Source organism: Bactrocera oleae, chromosome 5, assembly GCF_042242935.1.
Source record: "Bactrocera oleae isolate idBacOlea1 chromosome 5, idBacOlea1, whole genome shotgun sequence".
Lineage (NCBI taxonomy): Eukaryota > Metazoa > Arthropoda > Insecta > Diptera > Tephritidae > Bactrocera > Bactrocera oleae.
In genome coordinates, this window is record NC_091539.1 from 59,471,896 (window position 1) to 59,493,576 (window position 21,681).

General features: G+C 32.6%; 1 protein-coding gene across 1 annotated transcript; it reads left to right on the forward strand.

The window, feature by feature from the left end:
• The first annotated feature begins 1,248 nt into the window (after window positions 1-1,248).
• On the forward strand, window positions 1,249-20,559 carry Cyp4g15 (Cytochrome P450 4g15). Its single transcript, XM_014246233.3, has 5 exons — window positions 1,249-2,223; window positions 3,908-4,105; window positions 9,627-9,809; window positions 18,539-19,477; window positions 19,565-20,559. Exons 1-5 carry the CDS (start codon window positions 2,022-2,024, stop codon window positions 19,741-19,743), a joined length of 1,701 nt encoding a protein of 566 aa, XP_014101708.2. The 5' UTR covers window positions 1,249-2,021; the 3' UTR covers window positions 19,744-20,559.
• The last annotated feature ends 1,122 nt before the right edge of the window (window positions 20,560-21,681 follow it).

Consider the following 21,681-nt stretch of genomic DNA (forward strand, 5'->3'; position numbering starts at 1 on the left):
TACAGAAGCAACAGTCTTTGTTGTGAAGAATGCAGGTGTCTACCAATTGATTGTGCCGTATCCATAATTCCAAATGTGAAAGCGGTTTAGAAGTCAAGAGGCGCGGATATGCAAGCTAATAAATTATATAATAAAATTGCTATATTCAAGTATTGTAATATGCTAGGGTTGCCATCATGCATAATTTGCATGATTTCTTCCCACCACCAGTATTTTATTAAAAACAGAAAAAACGTTAACTTTGGTGACAACGAAGCTATAAACCCCGTCACAAATAAAAAAGTCTCCTTACAAGAACTTAAGTTTGATCAGGAGTTTGTATAGCAGCTATATGCTACAGTGACTCGATCTGAACAAGTTCTTCGAAAATTACACCTTTATCTTAGACATTAACTCACATTAAATTTCGTGAAGATAACTTGTCACATGAAAAAGTGTTCCATACAAGCACTTGATTCCGTTCAGTTCAAATTATTTGATGTCTTTTATCTTTAATAAAAACCAATTAATTTTTTCCACACAAAATAATATAAAAGTAATTTAATTAAATTATTATAAATTATTTAATTTTTTTATTTTTTATTTTTAATTATTTATTTATATAATTGTTTTTACTTCGAAAATTAGTTTTTTTATTGTTGCTAAAATCAGAAGTGTTCAAAAATTTATTTTACTTAGACCTAAGAAAATTATTTTAACAAAATTAATATTCAAAAAAAATTAAATATTAATTTGATAGATTTGAAAATCAATTTGAAAGTAAAAGCAAATAGACTTTTAGAAAAATTTAATATACTACAAGTAAAAATAATTATATTTATTTCATTAATAGTAATTATAATATAAAAATTAGTTGGATCATAACCACGAAAAGCTTTACTAAGTTCATAGCCAATGAAAGCAATTCCACTTTTACTTTCAACAGCAGACTTTTTTCAAACGCCACCTCCACCAAGCGGAGAGATCATTTGAGCGCCAAAAATGCAGCCTCACTTTCACTCAGTGCCGCTCATTTTCCGACCCAAAAGAGTTTCGCGAGAAATGCAAGATAAATCAAATACGCTGTTGAAGATTTTCAAATAACTGTACTCTTATCAAAATACAGATATGACACAGTCGCTCAATGCCGTACAACAGCAACATGAAGACGGTGAGCTGGACAAAGCTATGCCGATCAACACCGACTTGACTCAAGCACAATCACAGTTGGACCGAGCACCGGCTCAGTGGACATCGGCTTGTGGCACAAAGTTCGCGGTTTCAATTCTTTCTCCACTAGGCTGTTGTTGTACATTTGAGGATTTGTGCGTTTGTTGAAGCTCAGCTCAGCGCAGCTCAGCCTAGCTCAGAGCTGTGTATAAAGCTATAAAAGCGCACCACAGGCGGACGGACGCCACCAGTTGAACGCGAACGGGCATTTGGCGACAATCGTTATTATTGAATGGCAGTAACAACAATAGCAAACATAATAGTAGCTGCTGAAGAGGAAGTGCCTGCCTTGTGGATTAACTAAATAGTAAAAAGTAGTGTTTGTGAATACTAAAAGCAAGCATAGTGAACTACTAAGTGTGCATTCATACATACATAACTACATACATATATGGATATGTATATGGTATGAAGAGGGTGGAAAGCACTAATTAAGTGGCATATGTACCTATATACATACATACATACAGTAAAATATATTATTGCAAATGCTTGTGCCCGAACCTATTCTACATACAATTTATGCAATATTATACAATATTATCGTGTGCAAACGTCTATGTATGTGTACTAATTAATTGTGCACTATTTAATGGCCAAAGGACTTAATTAATCGTTGTCTGAGATTTGAACGAAAAGCGTATGCGGAAAGTGTAAAAACACACACACACATACACAATTACGAAATAAAAAGTTTATTAAGTAAAAATACGATAAAAATATAATAAAATTTTTAAATAAGTCTACAAATTATTTAAAAAAAAAAAATAATTAAATTAAGATTACCGCGTTAAAATAAAGTGTACGTCAATATGTCACTAGAAGTTTTAAAGGATCACGTCCTGATTTCGCCCAGCAGCGTTTTCTATTTTCTGCTGCTGCCCACTTTTCTCCTATGGCTAACTTACTGGCGTCTATCACGACGTCATCTCTACAAGTTGGCCGACCGTTTGCCGGGACCTAAGGGTTTGCCCATTGTTGGTCACCTGTTAGATGTATTCGGGCCGGCATCATGTAAGTGTATACTTATAGAAGCATATTTTTAATAAACTTGTAGGTATAAAACGCAAATTTAGATTTAATTGATTTCGATTACATTTGAATTACTTTATGAAAACCTTATTTATCCAAAAATATTTTATAAATGCGTTATATTGCTGATCATTATATAAGCTCTTGTAGATTTACTAGTGAGTAATGCTGAATTACAATTATGTTGCAATGATATACGAATCAATTACATTCACCTCAGAAGTGAATTTAGGTATAAAGAAAAATTGCATTGTGTACACTTAAAAGTGTATCGAATGTTAATGATTACATTTTAATTACTTTACAATCACCTTATTTATTCAAAACTTTTTTATGAATGCATTATATCGATAATCATTACATCATTTATTTTATAATTACTAAGAAAATACCTCTAGACTACATAAATATTGTAATGAAATACTGAATAATTACAATCTCCTTAAAATTAAGTATACTAAGTATACACTTTATTATTATTCATAGAAATCACCTTAAAATTATTGCGCTATTAATTATGATTACATTTCACTTACCTTATGATCCACTTATTTTAAAATTACATTATATCGCGAATCATTACAAAATTTCTTGTATAATTATTATAAATAGTAATGAATTACAATATTATTGTAACGAAATACTTATTAATTACAATCAATCTAAGTGATTATTTTAGTAATATATTATTCAATAAAAAGAGAAAGAATACTTGATTATGCAAAAAAATTATACATACATTAACTATCATACGGACTTTTATATAGTATCTAAGTGTATATTTATATAATATACGTAATTAATTTATAGTTTTTTATTTATTGCATTTGTAATATTCAAAAAAAAAAAAGCAATTATTTTTCAATTTATTACTTGTAAATACTTTGATTACTTTGCAATGGTTTATGATAATGAAATTAGAATATATTTATAGCTGCTTTTCTGTTTACTTTGCCGCATTTAATCAAGTAATGAATACATAAAACATTTAATGAACATTTTTTTAATTAAGCCATCTATAGATACGGCTTTCTAGTGATTACTGGGACTTGGAAATGTAATTTAATTACGATGAATAAAGCTTTCAAATAATTTTAGTCTACCTTCTTAATTAAAATATGCTTTGATTACAATAAATAATCGCTGAAAATAATTAAAGATTACTTTTTGTGATTCTATTGAATTTTACATATAATTCACATTTTTTAATAATTACTTTTTTTTAACTGCGCAAGCATTTGATTACAACGACAAATACATTTTATTTACTTCTCAAATTTATTTCATACTATGTTTGATTATTCATAATTACATTACTTATGGACGAAATATTAATCTACTTTTGCTTTGGCAATTTCAAGTAATTAAAAATATCTAAATAATACATAAAATATCAATTTTTGTAATTTTCCTTTTATGTTAGTAAACTATAAAAGCAAAATAAATAATTTTTTCTAAAATTGTAGGAAAAATTAAATTTCAAAAAATTTCGTTCTCAGAGCATTTAAAAGTTCTAAACTCTTTTGTTTGTCTGTTATAAATTTGCGAAATATAATTTAAAATATATTACAGTTATAAATCTTTTTAATTGTGACATTTTTATTGCCTCGAAATAATTATATATATTCTCTCTCTCTTAATTTTTCATTTTATATCTGGCCTGCAGCGGTTTTCAAGACCGTCATTCGCAAAAGCGCCGAATTTGAAAATATCGCCAGAATGTGGATCGGTCCGCAGCTGGTCGTTTTCATTTACGATCCACGTGACGTTGAAATTTTGCTGAGCAGCCAAGTTTACATTGACAAATCATCGGAATACAAATTCTTTAAGCCATGGCTCGGTGAAGGATTGCTCATTAGCACAGGTAAGAAAATTTAATGTACATATGTGGTGTGTGTGTATGTATGTATGTATTTATTAAAAAAGTCGCGAAATAAAAAAAATATGTAAAAAATATAAATATGTACATGACGCTTTTAAAAATAACTTTTTAACTTCACTTTGAGAATCTTCGATTAAATCACTTTTTTCAAATATTTTTTATAATTTTACTTTTTAACAATTCACTTTCACAATTCAATTTAAAAAATTATAAAAACAAACGAATTTTTTTTTAATATAAGCAAATCACAAATATAAATTAATAAATACATTTTAAATAAAATTTATTTAAAATAAAAAAAGGGCACAAAATTATAAAAAATTGTTTGAAATATGTATAAGCCAGTAAAATTTAATAAGATATTTTTAAAAAAAAATTAATTTAGAGTTTCCAAAGTTTAAAAATTTTATATATGAAAAGATCTAAAAATCTTCCAAGCTATACCAAATAACTAAGGCTAAGGGAAAGTAGTAAGTAACAAAATAATTAACGAATTTTAAAATTTATGTTATTATATGACTAACAAAAAATTATTTATAACAAAGTAAGTTTTTAAAAATTAACAATAAAAAATGAAAAATACATATTTATCTAAAATAAAAATTATCAGCATAAATTAAAAATAAAAATTGTATAACATAAAAAGTTAAAAAACTTTGATTTCAATTTTAAGAATTAAAGAAAATATTTTATTAAAAATACTACTTTACAGTTTCGTATAAAAATTTTTTTTTTTTAAGTTTTTAATGCTCACAAACTCATGATCACATATGTACTTTGAAAATAGTAAATTCAATTATAATTCTTTTTGAAAGAAAATAGTTGTTTATAATTTAAAATTTAAAAAGGCAACTTTAACATCTTTCAAAACAACTGTTAGCAAGGCATTTTTTAGATTAACTTAAAAATTTCAAATATTATTTCATAAGTTTAGAACATAAAAGCATCAATACTGAATTTGAGTTATAATATAATTATTTAAAAAAAATAAAGTATTTGTAAAATTTACAAAATAATCATGAATCTTTTGGCAAATTTTTTCAAACCATATAATAATTTAACTTCCAATTTAATTAAAATAAATTAATTATAATAAAATAATTTTCAAGAATACAATAGTTTATTCAATATTAATTTACAAACTAAGAAAATACTTTGAGAGAAATTAAAAAAAAAGATTTTTTAAAACTGTCAAGCATTGCAAAATTTTCATATCATTACCATTTATAAATATAAATAAACCTAAAAAATTTGTAAAAATTATTTAGAAAAAAATTTTAAAAATTAAAAATTAAAGAAAGAAGAAAAAAGCTATAAAAATCGTAAAAAATATTTTTAAATTTTTAAAAAATGTTTAAAAAATACTAAAAGATTAAAAAATTTTATATAAAGTTTTTATATATAAATTGAATATAAAAATTTTAATTTATATAATATTATAATTAATATTAATATTATATTATATAAATTATGTGTTTAGTAAAAATATTTTTAAAACATGGCAAGCAATGCAAAATAGCATACATTTATATATAAACCTGAAAAATATCTAAAAATTATTTAGAAAAAAATTTTAAATATTAAAAAAAAATTTATAAAACCCGTAAAAAATATTTTAAAATTTTTAAAAATGTTTAAAAAATACTAAAACATTCAAAAACTTTATATAAAGTTTTTTTATAAAAATTTTAATATATATTATATTATATAAATTATGTATATAGTATTTTTCTTTAAATTATTTAAAATTTATTTTTAAAATATTTTTTAGACATTTTTGCAGTACTGTTTTATTAAGAAAACATGTATTATAAAATTTATGCAAAACTTAATTTTTTTTAAAACTATTTTTTTAATAATTTTTTTATATTTATTTTTTAGAAATATTAAATTAAAATATTTTTGTTGAAGATTCGCACGCTCCAAGCACTTATGCGTAAGCAATTTCGCTTTCATATTGTATTGTGGAGCTCTGCACGCAGGTGGTTCACCTCAACACGAATTTCTTTAAATTTTCTCTAAATAGATTTACGCGTTTTCGGCGCCGCGTAAATCACTTAAACAATTATTTTGTGTGCCAAAATATTCCGGCAATTTTTAATTTTTATTACAATTTTTTTTTTCGTGATATTTTTTTTTTCTAAGAAAATTTTAATGCTCTGTTTTTACGCTCGTCATGGTTTTGCAGCAAAATAAACAAATTAAAAGTCAAATTATTAATACTTAGCGAATGTGTGTGACGTTGCGTCGGCGGCGTCGTCGGCCATTTGACAACATAATAACCTAATAAATAAGCCGAAGCGGCAACAAATTAAAAGCGCAGCGCTTCGCTACATGAGGAAATGGGGAAAGTAGTGTGTGCAAATGCTAAACACATACTCACACACGCATGCACAACCATACATGTGTATGTATATGTGTGTGTGCGTGTATTTGTGTCTATTCATAAAAATGCCATCACATGCTCAAGAATAACGGTATATTTGCATTAGTATGTATATAAACGTGCTTATAATTTGTACGTAAATAGTAAATTTGTGCGATTCACACACACATACATACATCTATACAAACACACACACATGCATATGCAGGCATTTTGGAGAGAGATTTGCTGAAAACCGCTGCAATGGCCATCACTAAATACTAAAATATGCGTGGGTTGCCCGCGTTTTTATGAATTATACATTTTTATATGTATGTATGTATGTGTGTGTGTATGTATTAGCAGAGATTATTTATTCTAATAAGCATGCACATGCACACAGATACATTTTTGTTGCTTATAAGCTAAGTTACACACACATACACACGTTTTTCATGAATAAACAAAATTTATCAGCGAGATCTCCACTGACGTATGTGTCGGTATGTAAGAGCGAAGGGTGTATCAATAAGGCAAGCATATGACTTTCCACGACAGCGTGACTTTGAGTGATCTAAGATTCAATGACTCTCGAGCTTTAAATTGAGAATTGAATTAAATTCTGTCGATCTGCTGAGATATATTGACTTTAAGGCTCTCTGTCTAACTCATTTTTTTTTATCTCAATGTACCAAGAACTTTTGAAATCCTTCTCAGTTGCCCGAAGGTAACTAACAAAGTTCGCTATGATCCCCAGCCTTCAATTAGAACTTATCGATCTTCCGTCCGCTACGTAAAACATATGCTCGTGAAACTTCGAGACACAGACGTCATCTTCTCGAATCTCTCTATCGATCTAGTAAGGACAGCAACCCTAGGCCCATTTTATACATCACATACTGATTAACTTGGTTTACTAAGAAAACCAGTGGCTGTTCCTCAAGACTTCACATCTCTTAAGACAATAAATTTTGCTCGAATATTTTACCTCATTTGTCTTTAGAAGCAGGTAGAAAGTAAAGACCACAAGCGCGTTCCGAAAAACGAAATAGCTGATGAGATTGCCAAAAGTGTCATCCGCTTGACTACCAAACCAGTTCAGGAAATACGTAAGTCGATAAAAACGATACACAATGAAATTTGCAAAATAGTTGACAGACGAATCAGAATGAGATGCAATGCCTTAGAGGCAGCCAGGATCGCCAGGATCATGTGCAAGGGAGCAAAAGGAAAACACGCAAGCTTTCTAGTTACTCATACGGCCTTGAAAAGACTGCAGGGCGGTTGTTGGCCTATTCAGAGGCCACAACTTACAAGCATCATATGGGTATTATTAACGACGACACATGTAGAAAGTGCAGGAAAGTAGGCATGAGAGAGACACTGGAGCACATCCTCTGCTTATGTCCGACCGTATCTAGAACTCGACTTGGATATCTAGGAACTTCGCAATTCAAAAGACTTGATGAACAATCAGAATTAGTTATCAAGTCTCTATTAAACTTCGCAAAAGGCGTTGACGTCCTGCACGACGTAAACTTCGGTTCTTATTAATAATGAACTTTCATCTGACATTGCAAAGGACCTGTAGGTATATGTATGACATGACAGTCAGACAGTTATTTAACCTTTAACCCCACATTTTTTGAGCGAAAAATTTACTCGCGGCTTCAAAATCAACTGACGGCTGATAAAAATAGTAAAAAATTATTGCCGTTATTTGATTTATTATTCCTCTCTTGATGTTATAATATCGACTTAAAAATATTAGAATATAGATATTTTGGATACTGACTTACGGAACCTTGAGCCTCGAGCTATTTCGCTAAAAATTTAAAACATGTAAAATATGATTGAAAAATACAGTTTCTTTTTTGAAGTTCTTCATTAATCTCAATATGACTTCTTCCTCTATAAAATGTATGTGTACCTAAAGGAGAGTCAAAAAATTAAAAAATATTTGTGAAATACCAGTGGTCTAGGTGAGGTAGGAAGGGTGAATTTAGAATCGTCACTATTTAAGTCAAGTATAAGGAAAAGATGTTCCAATCTCTGCAAAGCATACGCAATTTATATTTAAAGGTTTTAGTAACAAGTTCGATGAATTTTCACAGTGAAGTATTAAAATTTGTTTTTAGACAGTACTTATCTCAAGATTATTTTCAATTCCAAATTCCTCCTCCAATGGATATTGGCAGTAAATTCTGAGTTATGGACATCTGAGCCCAGAACATCCACAAAAGTCGAACTAATACAAACTCTTTGATTTTCATTGCCATGTTTGGAGACTTCGAACATATATTTTGTTTATTTCGAATAAAAAAATGTGGAAAACGGTTGGCCTCAAGGGCCATCCCTGCAACTTCCCTCTAATTTCATACGCTAACGTTCAAATTTCGCTTTTTTCACTGCTTTTGAGCTCTTCGAAATTTTTCGTTTTCGATATCTAGCAAGTAAATCAACCGATTTCGACCCGGTTTGCGGCAAACGATGTGTTTCTTCAAGGTTTAGAACTGATTAGTTTTTGGTGTCGATCGGTCAAGTCGTTTGGAAAAAATTCGAAAAAAACGATTTTTCAAAATTTTTATTTTTGAGATTTCTCGAAATCTACTGGTCCGATTGGGTCCAAACTTTCACGAAATTCAAGTGCAATGAAACCCTTTGTAATGCCGTTTAGTTTATTCAAATCGGTTGAGCAGTTTAATAGTTATAAGAGGGTCACATACATCCACACACACACACATACATCCACACATACATACAGACATACGGACATCATCGTAGAAATGTTCGGGGAAGCTTCCTCGACCCTCAGAACGTCGAGATCTGTTGAGAACTCGATTTTTGCAAAATGGGGTGAAACCAATATTTTCCCGATTTTTAGAAAATTTTCCACTTTCTTAGCGGGAAGTTAAAAATATATCATATATAAGTAAATAAACCGTTAATAAATATTTATACACATATTGTCATTAACTTCTGATATAAGTGGTGATTTTTATTTAAGTGTTCTTAGAAATATTGTTTATTTCGCATAAAATAATATATAAAAAGTGTAAAGTAAAAGTAAATACATATATAAAAATGTAAAAAATTCAATTAACACCTTTATATCTTTTATTTACTCTCACATAACAGGTGCGAAATGGCGCGCTCACCGCAAGCTGATCGCTCCAACATTTCATTTGAATGTATTGAAGAGCTTCATTGATTTATTTAACGAGAACTCACAGCTAGTGGTGCGTAAATTGCGTGCCGAGGGTGGAAAAGCCTTTGATTGTCACGATTATATGAGCGAGGCAACAGTGGAGATCTTACTTGGTGAGTATGTCGACACATATATATAATATATGAGGGTAGTTATAACAAGCTGTCTTTACTAAGGTGTTGAGCTAATTAGTTTCAAACTAGTTTCAACTAGGTTCTATAATTTTTCATAACCCATGTGAGCCGTTTTTAAGAAAATATGCCATAAAAATAAAACTGGAGTAATCACCGATCAAAATCTTAAAGCGTCAAAACTCAACTCTCCAAGCTTACTCAAAGCTAAAAAGTTACAAACCTAGCGTTCGGTGCGCGCAAATGAGAGAATTCTGTGTAAGAAGTGTTGCAGTAACTCAATTGCGATCAACCTGCGTCCGGTTACGAGTTGGCCTACGATGAAATCTTGGAGATAGAGTTCAAAAGCTCATTTGTCTTAAGCCAAACTTAGTCTTTTAATTTTATCTGTTCAATCTGTTCATCTTCAGACTTCGCAGGAGAGAAATATTCCCTTTCTCACATTGCCATTGGACTTGACTTACAACTAACTTACAAGTTCTCTGAGCAGTAGCTTATTGCAATAACCTTCGGCATACAGTCTAGTCTTTCCCTTCCTCGCCATCTTGCAGCATTCTAATATCTATCAAACAAAATATATTCCCACACTTTATACACGTGCTTTCACAACGTTTTTGCTAGCTTAGGCAGACAGTCTAGTCTAATACTTGTAGATCGACCGTCTTAATAGGTTTCTATTCACATTCAAATATATTTAGCGCATTATTAAATGCCTGGATTCATTCACAAGTGGCCTGGTTGTGTTAAAAATAGCTCAGTGTAAAGGAAAGCCTTTCAAATCATATTTATTAACTCATAGACTTGCAGTCACATGAATGAGCTGTCATTACACTTAGTTAACTTATTTTGATGGAAATTTTCTCTTCGACAAATACAAGTATATGATTTATCCACTTGCATTGTTAGGAAGAACGCAAGCAAATTGAGGTGTCTATTTTTAAAACTACTCTAAGGAACTGCATTATGGTTTTAATTGAGAGATCATTTTTTAACAACCTGTGAGTGAATTCTGAAACTATGCTGTGCCGACCGGCTTTAGAGAAAAATATTCCTTTTCATAGAACTTTGCAACTACTCACGTAGAACGCATATCACAATAGAACGATTTTCTAACACTGTCGTATAATACCTTCTAACTTTAACGACGGTCCGTTCGGTATACGTTTATAAGGAATTAACTCGCATCGGGAAAATATCGATCACATTCAATCGTACAGTTTGCATCAAGAGAATTCCGCCTCCGAACTTAAGCTTGATAATGATGATCTCACCAAATGGGTATGGATCAAAACCGCTGCCAGTTGTACTACTGTGGAGCCAGAACCAACCATTTGCAAATATATAAAAAAGAATAGTCTTGAGTTTTACCACTATTTCAAAATTTTTTTCGCAGTTCCAATAATAGAGGTCGGCTCTAAAAGCCTTAACTTATTAAATGTTCGAAATTTTAGTCTATTTTAGATTACGACATTGAGTAAAATGTCAATTTTTAAACGAATTTTCAAACGCGAAGCTTCAGACTCGAATTTCTGAACAGTAGTATACTGTAACCTCTTGAATCTCTAAACTCACAAAAATTATTCCGAAACTACTAACATCCCTTATGGTATACAGAGAATAACAATAGCTCTCATTTCTAGCATTGAAACGCAAAATACGCCATTGCGTAGTGTGTTTAGCACAACAACAATAGACTTGCGTAAAATTTTCAAACTTTTTTTTTGCAAACATAACCTCACTATTACGCCTGCGGAGTTAACCAATGTGCCTACTATTATTGAATCATTCAATAGACCATTATTGCCTTATATAAAAATTATTACAAACGTCCAAATGCAAAAAGTGCAATTAAAAAAATATGTTAATGACATTGCAATTATTCAATGGATGACAAAATTTACGAGCGTACGCAGGTTAAAAGCAGTTGGAAATTGCGCTCGTTAGCACATTTGTCTTCGCACAAGCGAATATTGTCAAAGTGCCAATGCAAAACTCTGACGCCGGCATATGCAGCGCGAAATTAGCTGTAGGCGGTTATTTGGTGCTAACGTGAGTTGAAGTAGTTTTTCCACACCTACTGACATATTTGGCCTGAACTTTGTGGAAGAGTGTAGCTAAAGTATATTTGCGTATTTTAATGATATTGGAGAGAAAATGAGCAGAAGTAATTTTTTAGATTAAGAAGAAATTTTTTATATTCTTGTTGGACCTACAACAAACCACTAGGCACTAAAGCAACTTGTAGGAAGAAGAGTTTAAAAATATATAAAATCGGGTTCAATCTCCATAAGCGAGCTAACTAAACATTCATACAGAATTTTAAGCCTTCAAAAAAATGTTAATTTATATATTTTCCCACAAATATCATTTTGAGCACCCAAGCGTATAGCGAATACAATAAAAAAGATCTGTGAAAATAAAAGAGAGGCGAATTAAAGTGTCGTACAATTCCCCTATGATCCAAAGACTCTCCTAGCAATGTAACGGCAAAGCTCAAGAAGTTAAACGTTATCTATGATTTTTATTTTTCTGCTCATAAATTATTTTTAATTTATTATAAAAAATTATTCATTATCTGCGCAGAAAATCGTGAAAATCAATGTGTAATTATTATTACGTGATTTTTGAAATAAAATTTATAATGAGCACGGTCTCTGGTAAAAACTCTATGTTCCATGCCTAAATTACAAGTAGTATATCAAGATTACTAGCAATCTGTAGAAGAATTTTTAGGGTAAGTTCATATCGACTAATCTGAAATATTTGCTATTGTTTTTTTTTCTATTTTGGAGCTACTGCTTGGGAGAAACTTATTAGCTTTCCAAGATATTGAGTACTAAGGGTCAAACTGTGGTATCTTTTATATTTAGTCGCAGATCCACAATAATATATTTTACAAACAGTTCCAGACGTGACGACCCATAAATTCGGCTTTCGAGGTTTCAGAAGCTTGTTACCGTAAAAAAGGTGAAAGCTTGTAGGTGAACTATGTATTGTCGCACCCTTGAATTCTTAAAATAATAGCGATTGTCTGCTAATTTAAATTAAATTATTTTGGGTTGGGAGTCTGAGAGTCCACATCCACGTGCTTATGTGATCACAGATAATGCCGACAAAAGGATTACGGATCAGACGTTGCATAATTTATAAACTACAGTATAGTGATAAATTATTTTTGGGCAGAAGAACAGATAAAGCTAAGCATAGGTTATGATTCCAATAGAATGTTTAAAAATTAAGAAAAGTAGGCCTTGAAAACTAATCTTAAATTCTTAAAAGTCAAGCGGGGTCACATCTTCTCAGAATTGCATAGATTTTAATACACAGAACATAGGAACATATAATATATATTAATACGGATTCGCACGTACGTAAACTTCTAATACTTTGCACCGAACAAAATGCAATGAACTCTATAGGATTTACATTGTCTTCATAGCACAGTTCCGACACGTGCGAGTTCCCCATTGAGCTACGACAAGTTGAATGGCCTCAACTAACCTCACCTTATCAGTTCACATTTCCATTTCAACGCTCCTTTAAATATCTAGCACTACGTGTATGACACACCTCAAGTCCTCATTAAAATGCAGGAGAAGTACTTAGCCCTTAATTGCCAATAGAAACACCTAGCACCACGTTTATGACACACCTTAAGACCTCATCAAAATGCAAGAGTTTAGCCCTTCATTTCTAATAGAAATTTTACACATATGTATGTAAATTCAAAGGTGAAAATACTTCTAATCCAAAAAAAATTTATGCTGCGCGCGTATCACAGCAGTTATCAGTCATCTGTGTGGCCAATATGTAAATATAGCCTTGGAAGTCACCCTGAGAAGAGATAAATTCTAAAAACTTTCGCGAGAACAACTGCAGTCAACAGTGACGATTTTGATTGACAGCAGTCAAGAGCCGATCATACGCCACTCAAACATGGTTACAAGCAAAAATTATGACATACATACAACTAATGTTGCATGAATTGCATGAGCTACACCAATGGTTTTGGCGTCGTGTTCGCTTAGCGCTGGCAGCGCCGCAAACGAATGAAAAGAGAAAATAGCATAAAGAAAAATCGGTTATAGGAAAGAAACCAAAACTGGTTGGTATGCAAGCTGCATTTGGCATGAAAGCGTATCTTATGGGCGTCTGCATGTTGCATGCGTGCTGCCGCTGGCAGGAAAAAAGCCATGTTAGCATAAACGCGGCGCAAAACCATGCATTGTTATGTAATGAAACTCACGCTCTCACGCACACAGTGGAGTTACTTGTGCGCGCACATTTGATTTTCTTTTTTAGCTTTTTCATAAATTTTTTTTACTGTTTTCTTTTTTGCTTAGTTTCGTTAAGTGAACAATTAAGTGTATTGCTCATCTTGCTTTGATTAATTGAGTTTCTTCTTTCTCACAGTGCTTCGTAGTCATTTTTTGCAAAAAAAAACACTTTTTTTAACACTTCTTTCCTTTAAAAAGTTATTATTTTCAAGAAGCCTAAGATTTGGTTCACATCTATTGTTGCACAACCAAAACGACAATAGATATACCTTTTGATCAAATTTAACCCGGACTGTTAATTTTAACGAAATTTTTTTCTTAGATTGATTTGTCTGGCAATTTTAACATTGAAAAAAAAAGTTGTAAAATTTGCTTGAAATTTTGAGTTGCTAATGAAATCTCGTCTACGGAATCGTTAAAAATTTTGCTTTTATTTGGATAGTCTACTTTATCAGGAACACACGTATTTGAGTGGCACGAATTCTTCAGTGAAGCTCGTGAAGTCATCGAAAACTTGCCTCATACCAGGCATCCATTCATCTCTCTCAGTGACGATAGCATCGTACAAGTTAAAGTTAAAGAATCAAAATCGTCGTGTTGACATCAGAGAGATAGCAGATGATCTCTACATCTTCCATGGATCGGCACGACCCATTTTGGTTAGTGTTTTGGGTATAAAGTGTGGCAATGCTAGACTGCTAAACCATCGAGTACAGTTCGCAACAAGCAATGCTTAACCACATAGCTGAGAACCTTACATTCATCAAACGCATCAATGCTGGTGACGAGGGATGGGTTGTTGAATATGACGAACGTATAGAAGGCCATCCAAGTCGAAGCTTATAAAAAGTATATGGAAAATTGGAATAAGCAAGCTTGTATTGGCTCAGAAGCCTATTTTGAAGATGATAGAAAAATGTGTATTAAAATACGAGAAAATGTGGATTTTTGTCAGTCCGGGTCAAATTTGATCAGATGAGAGCGAGCTTAAAAAATTCCTAGACCAATTTCTCTTATAATTTATACTTAATCAGAATAAGCTTTTTGAAACTTTCGCTTTTGGACATCTTACTTACTTTTATGTTTATACTAGGAAACCAACTGGAAGGATGGAGCAATTAAAACAAAAATCATTAAGCTTTCGATATGCTTTTAGCTTTAAATAAGCTTTAAGGTTTCAGCAAACTTTCAGCGTGTTTTAAGCTTTCAAATTTCCAATTCTTTCGATATTAAGATGTTCAAAAGTTTTAAGCTCTTAACAAACTTTCAACATTATGACATTGTATAGGAAATAAGCATGATCATGGCCGACTTTTCCGTCTGTGAACTGTAACTACGTGGACGTTTTATTTATATCAGCTTCAATCTTCTCATGTTCCCATAATTTGAAGGATATCTTAAAAAGTGTGTATTCGAAATATTTTTAAAACCGAAAGAGTAGTATCCTTTTCTCCCTACGAAGCTGATCATATGTCAGTATCGCCGATATCGGATCACTATACCGGACTGTTATATGCTATGTCATACAAACTGATTAATAAAATTCAGGATAAAGATCTTTGTAAACCCTTTTATGCTATAATAAAAGCTGCTGTGAAGATGATAGTATTATATTATATGCATATGTATGTACATATGTACAAAACTCATAGAATCAGTAGTATCGAATATTTCTTGCAAATAGCAAATTAAAAAACGCAAATTAGTAATTTTTTTATAAACATAGTTCAAAATCATTTTTAACACACTGTAACTAAGAAAGAAGTAACAACGAGGAAATTTGCGCATTTTAAGTAAATCAAAATACTATCAAATTCGCACGCCAACATTGATTATAAAGAAGTATGTAACACTTCGTTTTACTTACCCACTTTTCTAGCTATTTCGCACACACACACACACATTAACGCCTTCGAGCGCCTTTGCTCAACTTGCACTTTGAGTGCAAAAAATTGCGAATTTTCTTCTGCATTGTGTTTCGTTCCACAGCTGGCCGTTTGTTACGAGCATGAGTGCGTCTGTAGGTCGCTACAGCCGACTCCCAGTTGGACGCCAACTAGCCATTGCATACATTAACTAAGCCAACGGTTTAACTTTCCGTTGCAGCACATGGCATGGCATAGCATAGTATGGCGTCATCTAGCATTATTTCCCATTACTATTTGCTTTGTTTGCCATTTGGGCGTTGAGCGACACACACCTGATGGCCGCTGGAGTAATCGAAGCATGCAAAGAGAGCATAAGTTTGCCGCTTCGCCCCGCCGTACCCACAAGGCGCGAACAGACCGCGCTGCTGTTATGTAAGTTGGAGAGTTGCTACGGTTTGTTTTCCTTTTGCTAGCACTTTCTTCGGGCTTTTCTTCAATTGAATTGGATAATCGGCGATGCAGATAGTTTGATGACCGGTTTCTACACACATACACACACACAAACACCACTGACGATGTTATTATTTGCAATATATTGCAACTTTTTGGCAAAATTTTCCATGTTCAGCATGTCTGTCTGTATGTCGTATTTGTTGTAGTTAAAAATTTTAACTGATTGCAACCAGCTTTGTTGTTGGACGTTTTCGCTGATACAAGTTCTTGCTGAGGGCTATTGCGGTGAATTATGAATTTGTTTAAATAAATATAACGGTGCAAGCAATGTGCATGTACCGTATGTGACGCGAATCAATTAAACGGTAATTATTTCACATGAGGTCAGAGAGCATCCATACATATTCGTTGAGACAGTCGTGATCCTATTTGTTAGCTAATATTACCCGGAAATTTTATACAGAGAAATACAGAAGAACTTAGGTTAGGTTGTAATGGAAGTAGTGCAGCTACTCTGCCGCTGAGAGTGAAAAAAACGCACAGAAGTTGTTAACATTCCTATTCAGAAGAAACCACTAGTATTGAATTTACATGTTTTTTAGCTTGGCCTTACCTTTAAAAGAGACGTGAAAAGATTTGACAACTGTTAGCTAATTTGGAATGACCGTCAGATGAAGTTGATCTGATCTCGACACTCTAAAGATAACAAAAGAACATTGAGCATTAGGTTCAGAAATATTTGGGTGTGCGAAAGCTCTATACAAAGGTTTCGAATGACTTAAGCACCTAACCTGTTGAGTCTAAAACTATATTCAAGCTTTTTTTTTTCAAAGTCTTAAGCTCAACCGAAGCTATAACATTTTCCCATCTTTCTGGCAATTTATGAATTCCATCCCAAAATAACTGCGCCAACTTGGCGGGCATGAATGAGTCAAACCAATTTTTGATACCCTGTGCTGATGTGAGCCGCATTTCAGTGAGGGCGTTCTCCATCGACCGCAGCAAATGGTAGTCAGAAGAGGCAAGATCTGGACTATAAGGCGTGTGCTGTCGGTAACATTCCCCATTAATGGATTTACCTGGTTTTAGATATTCATAATAGTTATCAGACCAAGTACAAAGAATTACCTTGGCGTCTGGACACTCGGCTTTGTCGTTGATTTGGCTGATTGGCCAGCTTTTACATATGAGTTTCTGCATCTAGAGTTGTCGTAATGGATCCATTTTTCACCACCAGTCACAATCCATTGCTAAACCTGTCCTTTTTGTAGCGTGTGACACTTCTAACATACTTTCTTACGTCTCTTGGCTTCAATTCACATGACACCCAATTTCGTTGCTTTTGAATGTATCCGACTGCTTTTAAACGTTTTGAAATGGCTGCTTGAGTGACTCTCGAAGATACTTCAAGCTTTTCTCATATCTGCCTCTCTCTGAATCAAATAATGTTTCCAGTTCCCCCTCTTTTAACTTTTTTGGCCGCCGTTCTTCGCTTTTCATTCCAAAGTCACAACTTCTAAATCGTCCAAACCACTTTTGGCATATTTGCTCAGCTGAAGCATGTTCACCGTAAACTTCTACCAAAATACCTTGACTTTCGGCTCAGGTGCTCTTCATATTCAAGTATATGGAGAAGAACTCCCCGCAATAACTCTTTTTCAGGCACAAAGTTCGACATATTCGAGTGAAAGAAACGCTTCAAATGAATGACAGATGTATACTGAAAAAGACGTACGATCACAGTAACTTTTCAGAATACTGGAATAATCGAAAAATAATCAAGTTACGTCATCTCTTCATCTCTATGTACTCAATATTATACAAATATCGACCTCAGGCTCTTTTTTCTGTTCGCTGATCTCAAGAGAACGGTCGCTGGAATGACGGTCTATTTAAAATCAAAAGACCAATCGTATCATAAAAATGGCATTACTATAATCGGTGTATCAACCTCGATAGACTGATTAATAAATTATAATCATACCAAAATACGAACCGAACTTATCTGTTAGTCCAAAGCTCCCTCATACTATGAAATTTTGTTTTTTATGTAAAATCTGTTGCTCTTATTCTCAATAACCTTACTTCACTTTTTTTATTTTAACCATTGCAGAGACGGCCATGGGTGTTTCGAAGAAAACCCAGGACAAATCCGGCTATGAGTACGCTTTAGCCGTTATGAAAATGTGCGATATACTACATATGCGCACTCGCAGTATTCTGCTACGAAATGACTTCATCTTCACGCTCTCCAAATATTATCATGAGCAAGGTAAATTGCTGAGTATCATACATGGACTTACAACGAAAGTAATCAAATACAAGAAGGCCGCATTTGACAACGGTACACGCGGTTCACTGGCACAACAAGAAGTGACAGCTAAAAAAATTACACCACCACCAACACCAAAAGCAGGATCAAAACAAGAATCCACAAAAGAAACATCCATTGAAGGTCTGTCGTTTGGTCAAGCGGAGGGTTTGAAGGATGATCTAGATGTCGAGGAGAATGATGTGGGCCAGAAAAAACGTTTGGCCTTCCTCGATCTGTTATTGGAGAGTGCACAAAATGGTGCTTTGCTCAACGATACCGAGATAAAAGAACAGGTTGATACGATTATGTTTGAGGGACACGATACAACCGCAGCTGGTTCATCTTTCTTTCTCTCATTGATGGGCATACATCAGGGTATACAAGATCGAGTAATTGCCGAGTTGGATGAAATATTCGGTGACTCAGATAGGCCAGCCACATTTCAGGATACTTTAGAAATGAAATATATGGAACGTTGTCTTATGGAAACGTTACGCATGTATCCGCCAGTGCCGTTAATAGCACGTGAACTACGGGAAGACTTAAAATTGGCATCCGGACCATATGTTATACCGCGTGGTGCCACCGTTACAGTGGCTACGTACAAATTGCATCGCAATCCAAATGTTTATGAGAATCCAAATATATTTAATCCCGATAATTTTTTGCCTGAACGTCAAGCCAATAGACATTATTATGCCTTTGTGCCGTTCTCAGCGGGACCGCGGAGTTGTGTTGGTAGGTGAAAAATTAGCTAGATTTCCCAGCTTATTTTTTTTATATATAATATAATTTATTACTTATAATTTGTTATTGTTTTTTCAGGCCGTAAATATGCCATGCTTAAACTGAAAATACTCCTATCGACCATTCTTCGAAACTATCGTGTCCATTCAGATTTAACCGAGGCCGACTTCAAGCTACAAGCCGATATCATATTGAAACGTGAAGAGGGCTTCCGTGTACGCTTGCAGCCGAGACAGCCCAAACCGAAGTCAATATAAAGGACTAACCGTCTAATAATTTTATAATTCTACTAGGTTTTGGATTTACATGCATTCAAATATATATACATATATTTTTCACATACTTGATTTTAAATGTTCTTTTTTGGTGAAAATAAATAAAATCGCATTTATTTAGACAGGAAAAGATACACGTCCTTTGAAATATGGCTTACTGTTTTAACCCAAATAAAAAATTTTTGTCAATAAATTACCGTGTATTACTAAATTGCGTCATTTTAAGAGCTTAATCTCGAAAGAATTCTAAGGTCACACAATTCTGATACTTTTTGATTCTGTGGCAACAATTTAAATGTAACACACAGTTTTAAAGATTTCCACCTCACAAAAAAAATTATGTGGCAACATCTAAAATGTGAATAGCATCAGCTGTTTATGATATAAAACGAACAAGCCTATTCGGAAAAATATTGAGATCGGAAACAAATTAGCAAATGTACAAATTAAATTCCATAAATATTAACATCTCAAATTATAAGCCTATAGAGAAGAAATCTAGAACCCAGCCTCAGCTGATATTGGGGAGTACATTTCACGGGGAAACCACAAATCCACACGTACGGATTAGATCAGCCACATAAATAAGAATGAAGGCAATATAGGAAACAGGCAGAAACTAAAAAGCACACACGGACGTGTAGATGAACTAGAATTCACAAACGTTATGTTTTTTTATAGAAAAAATAAGATAAATTCCAGCTGGAGTAAAAGCAACATTTTGGATATCGTAAAGTTCTTATTACTAATTGACATCGTTACAATTAAAATAAAAAAGTATAGTTGTGTGAAAAGTAATTGTAACGAATCTTTATTTACAGCACAACTCGGCCAGCCAAACTACATGATAAATACTTCCATGACTTGTGGTACAACGTACCAATAGAATCAGAATTTGCATACGGGCATAGACTATTACTTTATTTCAAGTAGTTTTAAACTGTAAGAAAAGTTAGATATTTTCATTTATGTCTTAGTGCTTTCAAACTTATTGAAATTATAGAAGTCTTTAATCACATCCAAGACTGTCGGGTCGTCACAGTGGAATAAACTTAAAAAGTTATCGTTTCTCTAGAAATATTCTTCAAAATTAATTGGGAACGCTTATTTCATACAAATCAGATGGCGGAATTGAATTGATTTATGTAGATGTAGCATTATGATACTAATTTGTCCGGTTGGTCGGTTATCGGCTTGGTACCATCCCCAATTGTTATTTGAGGGATCTTTTCTGTCACTACAACAAAAAAAAAGGTCGTTCCACTTACGTAGACCCTGATGTCCGATAATATGAATGGATTATGGTCAGTATTTGAACGTATTATTAAGTATTTGTTGAAACTATCTACCGATTGTTTTTTCATAAGCTTATTAGTTTTGTTGTAAAACGACATAAGAAAAATTAAGATTAATAAACTGTAAAATTGTTGTTAGCAACATAGTTGCACACGATAAATATAAATTTTACCTGCAAAGAAATAAAAAAAAACTCAGATTGTTGATATGTTAGAATCTTTCGTAATGCATACCTTGATTCCACTCGTGATTGCCTTCGATATTCACTGATTTCATTGATTTTAAAATAAAAGATTATTAAACTCAACATTATGAGTACGGGTTAGTATAAAATTTTGTATTATTCTTTCCCTAAGTAAATTCTCAACATAAATAAAAGAAAACTACTTAAGAAACATAAATTCAAAAGTCTTTTTTATAGTTTTTTAATTTGTACAGCTTTTTTATGCAAATTAATTTAAAACACTTAATTTTACACTAATGAACGAAACTTTTACGGAACCGGATACTGCAGAAGCCAACCGGAAGCGGGAAATAAAGGCAACTGTTAAATATTAGCAGAAAAAAAAGGAAGTATGCTAAATGAACGAATGGAAACAGAGAACGTAGATTATATCATATTTA

What these genes read in the sequence shown, in the direction of transcription:
- Cyp4g15 (XM_014246233.3), top strand. Translation starts at nt 2,022, where the DNA reads ATGTCACTAGAAGTTTTAAAGGATCACGTCCTGATTTCGCCCAGCAGC. An exon ending in TGTATTCGGGCCGGCATCAT is followed by an intron (nt 2,224 to 3,907) that starts GTAAGTGTATAC and finishes TCTGGCCTGCAG; the next exon opens with CGGTTTTCAAGACCGTCATT. An exon ending in AGGATTGCTCATTAGCACAG is followed by an intron (nt 4,106 to 9,626) that starts GTAAGAAAATTT and finishes CTCACATAACAG; the next exon opens with GTGCGAAATGGCGCGCTCAC.